Source organism: Tribolium madens, unplaced genomic scaffold (assembly GCF_015345945.1).
Source record: "Tribolium madens isolate multiple individuals breed KSU strain unplaced genomic scaffold, Tmad_KSU_1.1 Scaffold_97;HRSCAF=244;Tcas5.2_LG3a, whole genome shotgun sequence".
NCBI lineage: Eukaryota > Metazoa > Arthropoda > Insecta > Coleoptera > Tenebrionidae > Tribolium > Tribolium madens.
This window is the reverse complement of record NW_025401069.1, coordinates 2,796,622-2,808,741: the sequence shown is the minus strand read 5'-3', so window position 1 is coordinate 2,808,741 and position 12,120 is coordinate 2,796,622. Positions and strand designations below refer to the sequence as shown.

At 30.5% G+C, this 12,120-nt stretch overlaps 1 protein-coding gene and 1 pseudogene across 1 annotated transcript in view; one reads left to right on the top strand and one right to left on the bottom strand.

Annotated features, from left to right (window-relative positions):
• LOC123014758 (organic cation transporter protein) overlaps positions 1–10,034 on the top strand; it is a 10,893-nt gene extending 859 nt beyond the window's left edge. Inside the window, exons 2-7 of the mRNA XM_044414019.1 lie at positions 3,770–3,953; positions 6,060–6,318; positions 7,685–7,877; positions 8,696–8,801; positions 8,853–9,529; positions 9,579–10,034. Coding sequence (XP_044269954.1) covers positions 3,770–3,953; positions 6,060–6,318; positions 7,685–7,877; positions 8,696–8,801; positions 8,853–9,529; positions 9,579–9,738 — 1,579 coding nt within the window. The 3' untranslated portion in view covers positions 9,739–10,034. The remainder of the gene's footprint in view (positions 1–3,769; positions 3,954–6,059; positions 6,319–7,684; positions 7,878–8,695; positions 8,802–8,852; positions 9,530–9,578) is intronic.
• Positions 10,035–10,364: 330 nt separating this feature from the next.
• On the bottom strand, positions 10,365–11,340 carry LOC123014815 (annotated as a pseudogene).
• Between the last annotated feature and the right edge of the window lie 780 nt (positions 11,341–12,120).

Here is a 12,120-nt window from a genome sequence, read left to right as displayed (position 1 = left end):
TCTCTTTATAGCAATCTATTATTAGAAATGAAAGAGATAAAAAGTTTATAATTTCTATAGTAATGAACATTCAAGAAATTAATTCTTGGATACAAAGTGCATCTTGCTGATTCTTTTTATGTTTTTTCAGCTACACAAACAAAGTAAAAAACTTATTGTTATGTGATTTATTTCTCAGAAAAATTTGGTTAAAATTATAATTATATTATTACCATAAGTAATCACCAACAAAGTTTTAAGAGTAATTATTTAATATTATTGACTCAGTTTAATATTAAAATACTATTTCATTGCGATTTCTACCTAACTTACCACAGGAAAATTCCAGGTCAACGGGTATGTCAAGTATATTTGACTTTCGCATATGAGTATCATCTTACGTACATAATATATTATGTGTATGTTCTGATAAGTGCTAGGTATGCCTTTTGTTTTTTTATTTTTGTTCGTCATTTGTATTATTTTTTTGTTCCATATTTATGTGCAATCGTGTATATCTACAATTATCTATTTTTAAAAATTCTAATGACCATATTTTGTTTTTGTTTTATTAGTTTTATACCCGTCAAAAGCAAGCAAGCCATATACAAATATCGTGGGCATTTGCAAACAAAATTTTTCATGCCTACTAATAACTACATTCAGGTCTTTTATGCGAATAAATTATGTGCCTAATTAATTAATTTTCCAAGTACAAATCGTGCTTAACCATGGTTGAATTTAACTAAAATGTTATAAATAAAGGTTTTATCCACCCACAATTCTTGTAAAAAAATGCTCAAGAATCAAGACCGTTTAAATAAGTCGCCGCTATGCTCTAGTTACACTGGGAATCGAGGTAAGAATAATTAATAAGGACTATAAACATCCTCTTAACCAGTGAGATATAAAAGTTACAGTAACCATACAGGATATGGTTCAGTCGTGTAGAAAGTTATTAGTGTAATAAAGGTTATTTGAATATAAAAAAATAAAGTAGGTACTGTGCTGTATTATTGAAAGAAAATGTCATGCAAAATTGAGCAACAAAGAGTTTAATTCGTGGTTAAATAAAGTAGAAAGACGTGTGTAACGATTTACTTAAATCGGGTGGCAAAAAATTGTGGGCTTTTAAAGGTTAATATTTGAGTTTTTAGGAAAAAAAAATAATCGGTGTTAGAGTGACACACTTATTTTTTTACCCAAACATTGTTATCTAAATTATATTTTCTTTGCTTCCCCATCTAATTTAAATATTTGAGCAAATTGCATGGAAACCATCTGTATTGGTGAGTAAACAGGTTAAAAATAATTTCGGTCTCATTGTATATGTATATGCACGATTTGAAATCGATTATCTGCACTAAACGGTGAGATTGCCTTGGCACTTGGACTAAAAATGTGTGTAGCAAATTACGCAACTTTCTTTGACGTGAATGCTTTAAACTAAATCAATAAAACACGTTTGTAGCAAATTTGAGCCTTGCTCAAAAACGGTAGCCTAGATTCTACTTTGCTGCCAAATTTTTATGACCTAAAAAATCCCAAATAAAACTTTTTACAGACTTTGACCTACAACTTAAACACATAATCATAGATTGTTTTAAACAATTAAAAACAGTAAGTTGAAATTTACTCATTCATTCAGAAAAAACAAGGAAACGTACAACAGTTGTATAATATTTAATATTTAAGTCACGTTAATGACTAAAAATATATAAAAAAAAACTACAATTCTTGAGAGTACAATATTAATTATTCGACCTTTAACTCTAATCTTATTTAGACAATTCCATGAACTTGCTTTTTGACCATGAATTTGGTATTGAACAAAAATGGATGGGATTGTTTTTGTTCTAGACTGGTCATTATGAGTTCCTGTCTATTTTCATTAAAAACCTTTTTTATTATCAGATATATTATTAATAAATGTGAAAAAAGCTTTTAAGAGATGTTGGGGTTTTTCATGGTTAATGACCATCCATCAAAAAAAAAATATCAATTACGTGAGGATATAGAATTACAAGTAAATAAGTGCTAATAGTAAATAACTAAGTATAATTTACCAAGTCGCGTAAATTATGAATGGTTGATGTAATTCACTGACACAATAAAAATCCGACTTTAAAAATTAATCAAGTTAAAATAATCCTGTAAGTTAATGAATTGTTGAAATTTTGTTACTAAAATGAGTTCACACAGTTTTTTTACTGGTAATCCAAACAAGGCAACATAAGCTCGCGATGGGATAAAAGACTGTCAAAGAGTTAAGACTTTAATGAAGTGAAAAGGAAGACGTATTTGCTACGTCCTAAATTTCTTCAAGTTACGAAGATAAATAAGAGATAAATTAAATTTTAGTATAGACAATTTAAGTTAAGACACAAAAAACTGAACTTTCTAGAATACTAGTTAATTACTTTTGCTTAGCTTTAACCTAATTAATTTCTAAGCCCTGGTAAACTTAGTACAACAATCTTAGTAAAGTGTTAGTTTGAGATATTGTTTACTAAATAACGAGGATTAAAGTGCTTTCGACCGTTTGTTACAAACTACAACTCACTTACTTTTTTCTAATTGTGCCTCAAATAAATTTTAAATTTCTAAAACGTTTCTACGTTGTTTTATCTATCAGAATAATTGGTTTTGCGTGTTTCAAATTTTTTATTTTAGTATGCTAGCTGTTAAAGCCTTGTAAAATACTATAAAGCTTTTGTACAAAGATTTTGCAATATTGTAGTGTACTTTGTATACAAATGCAACTTGAGGCATGTCTAAAATCATGTGACATTCACATATTTATTAAATAATTACTTTTAAACATTGTACTCTTTGCGGTTTGTGTACCTTCTGAGATACGTAGTTTTTCAAAAATATTCAATTTTGTGGTAAAGTATTTTCCAACTATGTATTAAATAGCTTCCTGAAGAACAAAGAGTTTGTTTTAATACAATAGCAGACTTATAAATTAAATAAATAATGAAAGGAGAACGATTACAACACCTTTACTAAATCACGAGGCTGTTTTAAAGATGTTATGACTATTACCAGCAAATGAACAGTAATGGTATTGCTTACACATAATAGTGTAGTAATGTCAATGCCGACAACTATTATAAGATCGGTTGTTGACTTCGTCCGACCACAGAAACATTTTTCAATTTTTTATAAATCATCACATTTTTGTAAAAGATATTTCTCCAAAAAATTATCATACAAAAAGAAAATAAACTATGTAATTAGAAGAATTTTTGAGAAATGGATGAAAGAGCATCAGTTACAAGTTCTTGGACTTGACACGATTAATTTGGCTTATATTTAAATCCAACAATACAACTCTCACATTAAGTGTTGTAACATTTCAATAATCACCGCTAATAAAATAATTACCGTACTAATTAATTAGTTGTCAATGAGAGACAGACGCTTGATGTTTATGAGTGAAAATCTTTCATGTAAAATACAATTTTTAATTGCAACAAGTGCACAGTATCTTTTTTATCTCGATAGCCACTGCATTGTTGGGTAATTTATTAATGATGGAGTTTTCCTTGAATTTGAATTCTACAGTAGTCTTAATTCGCAATAGTTACTCAACGAAAACTAATAAAGACACAGTTTGATGGTGGTTAAGGTTACCGCAAATCATTTCACATTGTCATCGGTAAACCTTTGTGCATCTGCTATCTCAGTGACCAGCAGGAATGGTTTTTACGGTCGATAAAGCAACAATTCTTAGTAACACCATTATCTAATCGCGATGTTATGCAATCGGGATTTTTCATTGCAGGATAGCTCTAGCAATTCCTCAAGGGGCCGATGGCTCGCTGGAAAAATGCCAAATGTATGACGTGAATTTTACGGAAGTGGTGAGAAATAAAATTCCAGTTAACACGTCCTGGCCTACAACTTCCTGCAAAAATGGCTGGGAATATAATTACACCGAAGTTCCCTATTCGTCGATCGCTACAGAGGTAAGAAAATTTTTCAGAAATGCAAAATCCTGCGGGAAAAGTTAGAGCTTTTGAGGTCGCGAGCTTTGACTCACGCAACGAAGAAAAAGCTTCACAAGTGTTATAAATAGAAAAAAAACATTTATTTATTTTTATATTTAGAACGCTTTATTTATCTAATCGCGATTTATACACTTTGCCACAGCGATATTTCATCGAAATGACATTGAAATGCCAGTTGATTACACCAGATCTGCAAAAAGTTACATAGTGTGAAAATGTATTGCAACTACGCTTCCTATTCGGAATTTCATTCCATTTTGCGATATTTTTATCTTGTATATAAACTAAACGACTATTAGCTACCTGTTAATTATGTTTGAGTAATTTGCAACGCTTTAATTGTGTAATTTATATTATTTTCCATTTATAGAATGATAAAGAGAGGCGGAATCGCATTGAAATGTGGATTAGTAATCAAAAAATGTCAGTCCGGTTTTCTTGAAATGTTTTACTTCTGAGAAATTCGTTTTAGCAAATCGATGGTTTTTATTACACTAAGTGGCAATTACGAGAATTTTTCATAAAAATAAAGTGGTGTTTTTGCTTGCAAGTGATTTCAATTATTTCTTATTTTGTATGGAATATTATGAATTTCGCCATGTTTCATTTTACTGCCGTAATAAATTCAAACTAGTATATGCATGTAGATGACTTAAACCATCTGTTCTTGGAAAGTTTCAATTTTGTTGTGTCAATATTTCTATGCAATTTGCCTTAGCTATAAAATGTGTAAGGTATTCAGGCAATGTTGACATAAAATGTTTAAGACCTAGACTAAAAGTTTTATTAAAAATTGAAGGAATGCTTTGTGAAAATAATTTTCGATTGTTTTTTACTTCGAAATTATATGAAAATTGTATATTATAAATATTTTTTAATAACATTTTAAATAGTAAATAAATGAGTTACAATACAATAACTTGTATATTCTAATAATAATTAATTAGTTAATTGATTCTAATAACAATTAGATAGAAACATTATAAACTAGATATACTGAATATAAAAATGTCAAAATTTTTAATCAGGGGCGTCCTAAACTGGGGGGGTATTGGGTAAAAACTACTCTAACTATTTTGGCTGTAGTTTCTTGCCACTTTCGGCCACAAAATTCTAAATTCCATAGTTTTTCATAAAAAAGAAGTCTCTTGCGTTGTTTCGATAAAACTTACCGTTTTTTATTTTTCCCCTCTAGTTTAGGATGCCGCTGATTAAAAATTTTGACATTTGAGTTCGTTTAGGTAGATAAAGATTATCAGCTGTACCAAATTTTGTAATTTTATCCACTCTGAAATATTGGAAATACCCATTAAAACAAACTTTTTTCAGTGGTTGTAGCTCTTACAAAGTAATTTTTGATACAAATCCATGGGAAACTTTGGTCTTAAAACTGAATATTTGATCACCTATTTCAATTTGTAACAATAAAAACTAAAATCGTATGGTTTTCAAGTTATTATTTTGTTCGAAGCATACTCTTTTAGCTTAATTTGACTTTTCTAAACTTTTCACGTAAATCTATTATGTATTATTGTCTACATTACTTTTTTTTATGGTTCTTTTAAATTAATCGAAAGAAAAGTAATCAAGAATCTAATAACCCTTAATGCTAATTAGAAAATTATACTCCTATTTAAACATTGAAAATAAATTTACTGGTAAGGCAAACATTCTAAAATACATTTTTAAGTTTTTTAATTTTTTGATAGCAAGTAGTAACTTTAATTTAATTTAAATTGTGTTATATTGTATTATATTTTTATTGTATTTAAATAAAATTTAAGCAACGTTTCCTGCGTTACTTGAGAATTAAGGAAACCCACTAAAATGAATTTCTTTTTAGAAGATAAAATATCACACATTCATTATGAGACTCACTGCAGCGTGAAGTTATAATTTCGGCCTAGCCATTTCTTTTCATAAACACCTAACTTGAGTAACATGGCTTTGTGCATAAGCTCACTAGCGTCTGGAAATTAATAGCGTCTCCTGAGAGGGTCTAGAATTTTCATTAAAATAAATTTCTCCTTTTTTGTTGTTTATTGTGTGAAACTAATTTTTCAGCAAAACTGGGTTTGCGAAAACTCGGCTTTACCTCACACCGCCCAGTCCATTTTCTTCTGCGGAGCCATCCTCGGCGGCCTGGTTTTTGGCTGGATCGCTGATCGATTCGGCCGAATTCCTGCTCTTGTGGGGACAAACCTTGTAGGTTTCGTCGGTGGAATCGCTACAGCTTTCTGTAGCGCCTTTTGGACTTTCTGTTTATGCAGGTTTTTGGTCGGGATGGCGTTCGATAATTGCTTCACAATGATGTATATTCTAGGTAAGTTGAAACGTCGCAGACGAACCCAAATGTTTTTCTTTTAATGACTTGCAAATAATCAGATTAGATCAGTAATTAATTGAAAAAGTCCTAATTAGATTAGGTTCGAAAAAAATCCGTTCGAACCATTAACCATAAAATTGGCCATTGTAATCAGAATCATTCATGGGAATTACATGGTCAGTGGCCAGATTTGAAACCGCAAGTTTGGCTCAAATTTTCAAAATTCGTACGTTTATCAATTGTAGCGCGGCGAATTCGGACTAGGTGCCATGTCCTTGTGCTCGAGATTCTAAGTAATTAATTATTCCTGGTTCCGACCTGATTAAGGAAATTAAAAGCCAAAGTTAATTACCTGGTGAACATATGACAAACACCTTGGAAGGATTAAATTAATTGCAAGGGCCCTTAATGCTACGGATTAAAGGCCATTTTTAAGCAGAAAAGGACACGTTTTACGCACCACAAATTTGACAAGATGAATCAGCCTAAGGATAGATCATTTTTCAAATTAATTATACCGTCAATTAAGTGGAAGGATAGAAGTAGTGATTAAGTGAATGTAAACAGAATTAAGGGAGCTTGTGCCGTGGCAGAGATTGTTAGGGACTTATTGTGTTTGACAATCGATAAGAAAATGTGACTTGCTCAATGTCATTACAATTACAAGCAAATTTCACAAAAATATAATTTTGTAAATACGGAAGTTGTATGGAGAATTACTTTGGCCTTCCACACATTTATCCAAATTTATGTAAAATTTTTAAATTTAGTGGTCAGTATTTGAAAAATAATATCCGTATGTTAGAGTGATTGATTTTAAAAGAAGCTAATTTTAAATTTTAATCAATAGACATATGCATGTAAATATTTAATTAATCCGAATAAACATTTACATTAATAAACTGTTATTAAAAAAAAGTTTTGGCCTTGACATAGATTGGCATAACAAATAATAAAACAATGAGTTCTTCACTTAATGAGATAGAATTACGTTCTTTATTTTTTTGTAATTCACTTTTTATGTACTATGGATTTTTAAGAATGGAAGATTCTGACAAATTTTATCGTCAAAAATTTGAGTTTTAGTTTTAGTACACAATAAAAATTTATTCTGATTTTTTTACGCTTTTTTTAATCCACCCCCTCGTTAGCACAAATGTGCGAATACGCTTACAAATTACGCGAACTTCGCGCTTAAATGTCTGAAAATCCTTGAATAATTTAACGGTAATAAATCTTCGCACATGCGGGTCGTATTAAAAATCCTTCATATTGCCGGGAATGTGGATTGATTGATAAGAATTAACCGTAATTAATTATAATTATATTATTTATCAATTAATTATATCTATTTATCTTTCAGTATTAGAGTACGTGGGCCCGAAATGGAGAACCTTCGTAGCCAACATGTCGATTGCAATTTTCTTCACGTTCGCAGCTTCGATTTTGCCTTGGATTGCTTATTATTTAGCCGATTGGAAAATGCTGTGTTATGTCACTTCGGCCCCTCTGGCGTTGGCCATAATCACGCCATGGTTGGTACCGGAATCTGCAAGGTAATTTTTCAGTATACTTAGTAAATTACTGAATTTCCTGCAATTTGATCAATTTTTTCATTATTTTTACTCGTAATTTTTTTAAAGTTGATTGTAATCAACCAAAATTTGCATGCTGGGAACTTGAGTACTTACCAAATTTCATGGTGCATTAACAAGAGTGATGAAATTTACAATATATTTATCATACCTAAATGTTTTTATGTTTGTTGTATAATTGCATTTGCTTATTTTTTGAAACGGAATCTTCTTGTTTCACACCAGATATTTATTTATTCTTGCTGTGTCATCAAACAAAAGATTAAACCATTAATTAATATTATTTAATCATTGAAATACAGTTTTATACAACATGAAGCATTAATTATTTAATTGGAATTTAACAATTTAATTTGTTAAAAAATTATACATTCTGTTAATATTGTTTACTTTTATTTTTTATCACATTTAGTTCTTTAATTAATCATTTTTGAATGTGGAGTACCTTGAATATTTGAAAAAAATTACAATTTTTTAGAAAACGTAAATTAAAATAGCCAAAACTACTACATTTCCTGACCAATCTGTGTCTTATTTATGTATAAATTTTGAATTGGTAATTAAGAAAGGACAAATCTGCTTATGTTGTTTTAAATTTCTTGCAACATTGTTGTTTTTAATTAGAATTTTAAAGTTGACACAATTAGAATCACTAAGATAATTCATTGAATAACATCGGGTTAATTGCGCGCATTAAAGAGTTTCTAGATTATTTAATTGACAAATTTGAAATTAAATCAGACCTACTTTCCTTAAAAGTACAAATAACACTATTTCAGATGGCTAGTGTCTCAAGGCAAATTTGACAAAGCCATTGGCATCCTACGAAAATTCCAAAGAATTAATAAAACCAAAGTCGAAGAAGAAACATATAATAAATTCAAAGTAAGTTTAATAAAACAACAAATAAATTTGAGACTAAAGAAAAATCACTAGGCCAGCTGTTTGAAAACCCAAAAAGAGGAAGAAATGGACAAAGCCTACACAGTCTTCGACTTATTCAAAACGCCTCGTTTGAGAAAAATCACTCTTTTATTGATCGTCATGTGGATGGCCATTTCCTTGGTATTTGATGGTCATGTGCGTAACGTGGGCTCGCTGGGCTTGGACATTTTCTTGACTTTTACCATCGCCAGTGCGACCGAATTTCCAGCCGACACGTTTCTGACTTTGGTGCTGGATGTCTGGGGCAGGCGATGGTTAGCTTGTGGGTCCATGGTTCTTAGCGGTATTTTTAGTCTTCTTGCAACAACAGTGCCATATGGGGTTCCCTCAGCCGCGCTAGCAATCATGGGACGATTTGCAGTTAATATTTCCTACAATATCGGTCTTCAATACGCCGCTGAGTTGCTACCAACTGTTGTGAGGGCTCAAGGAGTAGCCCTAATACACATAATGGGATACGTTGCTAGCATACTGGCACCTTTCGTGGTCTACTTGGCAAATATTTCAGTGGATTTGCCACTTTTGATTTTGGGGGTTTTGGGTATTGTTGGAGGAATTTTAGCGCTCTTTTTACCGGAAACTTTGGATCAAGAGTTGCCACAAACACTGCAGGATGGTGAAAACTTTGGCATGGGGCAGAAGATTTGGGACTTTCCATGCATTAAAAAGTGCGTTATTGCTTTTCTAAGACTGAGTGTGACTGAATTTTTTTTTCAGGAATGTTGACGATGAAAAAGCAAGCAAGTTTAGGAGATCGTCATCGAGGAGGTCATCAATGCGAGCGTCTTTCAGAGGGGAGATCAGATCGAGTATGATCAACAGGTCCTCGATTCGTTCAAGAAAATCAATTTGTATTCCTGAAAACCAAATCGCTTGAGATTGATGATTCAGTATTTTCTGCGTGATAAGCATACGTGGTGTGCGTACAACTGTAGATGGTTGACCATCTGTTTGTCTGTGGTATTATTTTTTAAATGTACTGTATATAATCCATGTAGATAGTTATGTGTTTTAATTGTTTTTATATAAAAAATGTTATTTTAAATTACAGCTAGTATCTTTTAAAGTGCCTTTATAATTCTTATTGCTTTAAATTTTATTTTAAAACATAAAATACGATTTTTTATGTTTGTAAGTTGGAATATAATACTAAAGTTCCTAATAAAATGTTTATCAAAAAAAAGTTTTTTTTTTACCACTGTGATAGTAATGATTGAAATAAAGAAAACACCGTTATAAGTCATTTAATTAAAAGAAAAGTATAAGTATAGCTATTAATATAGCATAGAGCAATTAAGCTGTACTAACTAATATAAACTTATAAATGCATCAATAACTATTAGTCCAATAACGCAAGAATGAAACATTTGAAACGAAGGTTGAATTAATTTAATATAAGCCACTTGGTAGGTTAATCAAAATTTTAAATTTACATGCATTTCCACTTCCAAATATTAAAAACTGTGTCGTACTTTTGTTGGCTAAATATTTAAATAGCTTTTACTAATTACCACTTTGCTGCAAAATAATCAGATATTGTAAGCCTTTACCAAAATACTAAAAAAATATGGTAAGAAAAATTTATTTTCATTTGTAAACTATTATTTACGCCTCCAATTAGGGCCATATCAATACTGAAAAAACTGGCACCGGTGATATTGACTTCTTCGTGCAACAACTGAAGAAAAAATATATTTATCTGTAAGGAAATATTAAAAATTTGTTAGATTGTTTAAAACCTATTACTTCTCTCCTAACCGCTTTATTTCGGTTTAACGCTAATTTGGCCAATGATTTTCTGATATTTTTAGCCTAAAATTGCAAAGATAGATTTTTATCATTGTAATAAGAGAAAAATGAATACTGCAGACGTGGTCCGATGGATTTGCACAATCACTAAAACAATTTTTAAAAACATTGTACTTAACCAAACCACCATGGCTGAATTTTCTAGACTGCTTTCCTTAATTTGATAATAAATGTGATAAACCACCATCACAAAAGTGATACAAAGGGGCACAATTAAATGCAAAGCAATCACTTTGTTTACACGAATTGTTAATTCGTATGTATGGTGATATAAATTTCTGATTTTTTCTATAAGTTGTTTTGTTGTTTTCGTTGTTTTCAGTTCTGAATTCAAGTGATCAAAAACATTTTCAATAATGAGAAATAACGTGAAACATTTGGCAGTCATTGTGACTTGCATTGTGTGCAAACCTTGGTAAAAAATAAAGTCTAGAAGAATTGTTTCTAATTTGCTTCCAATTTTTAGAAAAAACATCAATGTATCTATTATGTTAAAACAAGTGTAAGCGATCCATTCGGAAAAAAGAACCACAGCTGAATATTTTTGAAGTTTTTTGTAATCCAAGAAAATATCATTTTCGCGTAATTTCAAGTCCATGTTGTAGAAATGTCTCAATAGATCTAAAAATTTACCATTTTGAAATTTGTCCCAAATTAAGTTTATTCCCATTAGAGCAAATGAATTTGCAATGAAAACCAAAATGTATACTTTCTGAAAAGTATCAGGAGCTCTAATAAATGCACCCAAGATATTTTTGAAGCCGTATAAGAGAAAAAATAAATGAAGTGCAAGCATTAACAAATTGAAAACACTAAAATAATTGATTTTATCACTGTTTTTGAGTTTTCGTGGAGAAAATAAAACAAATCCAATTGGCCGTAGCACGACAAAAAGAGGAACTAACGAGGTTAAAATATCGTCTTCTTGTGTTAACATTTTCAAAATGAAAGCTTTTGTTGATATGTAGAAGTAAAAGCGCTTCGGGAATTTGTATAATTATACATATTGACATTATTAAAATTTCATATGTTAGTTTCCTAGGCAAACAAATATGTCTAAATGTTTATGAATAGTGTTTATGAAAACAAGTCACTAAAAATATTTTTTGTCAACGCATTAACAAACTCGTTTGGATAAGTTAACAGCTTCTCAGAGTGCTTTAACATTGTTAACAACCTAGTGTGTTTTAATATTTTTAATGTTCATCCTAATGTCATTGGAAATAAATTGTTTTCAATATTCTTAGTAATTTCCCGAATTGCTGGTAGCGTAATTGAAAAAATCAATTTGAGTTGAATTTTTAACGCTTTCATGGATAATACTGCTACGTGTCAGCGTGTCACCGCCGCAAAATTTCCCAAATTAATTTTTTTCTTTTAAAACTCCATTTAAGCGCAAAATAAAAACAAATAGTATAAAAAACCCCTTACAGAAGATCATTGAAGCAAA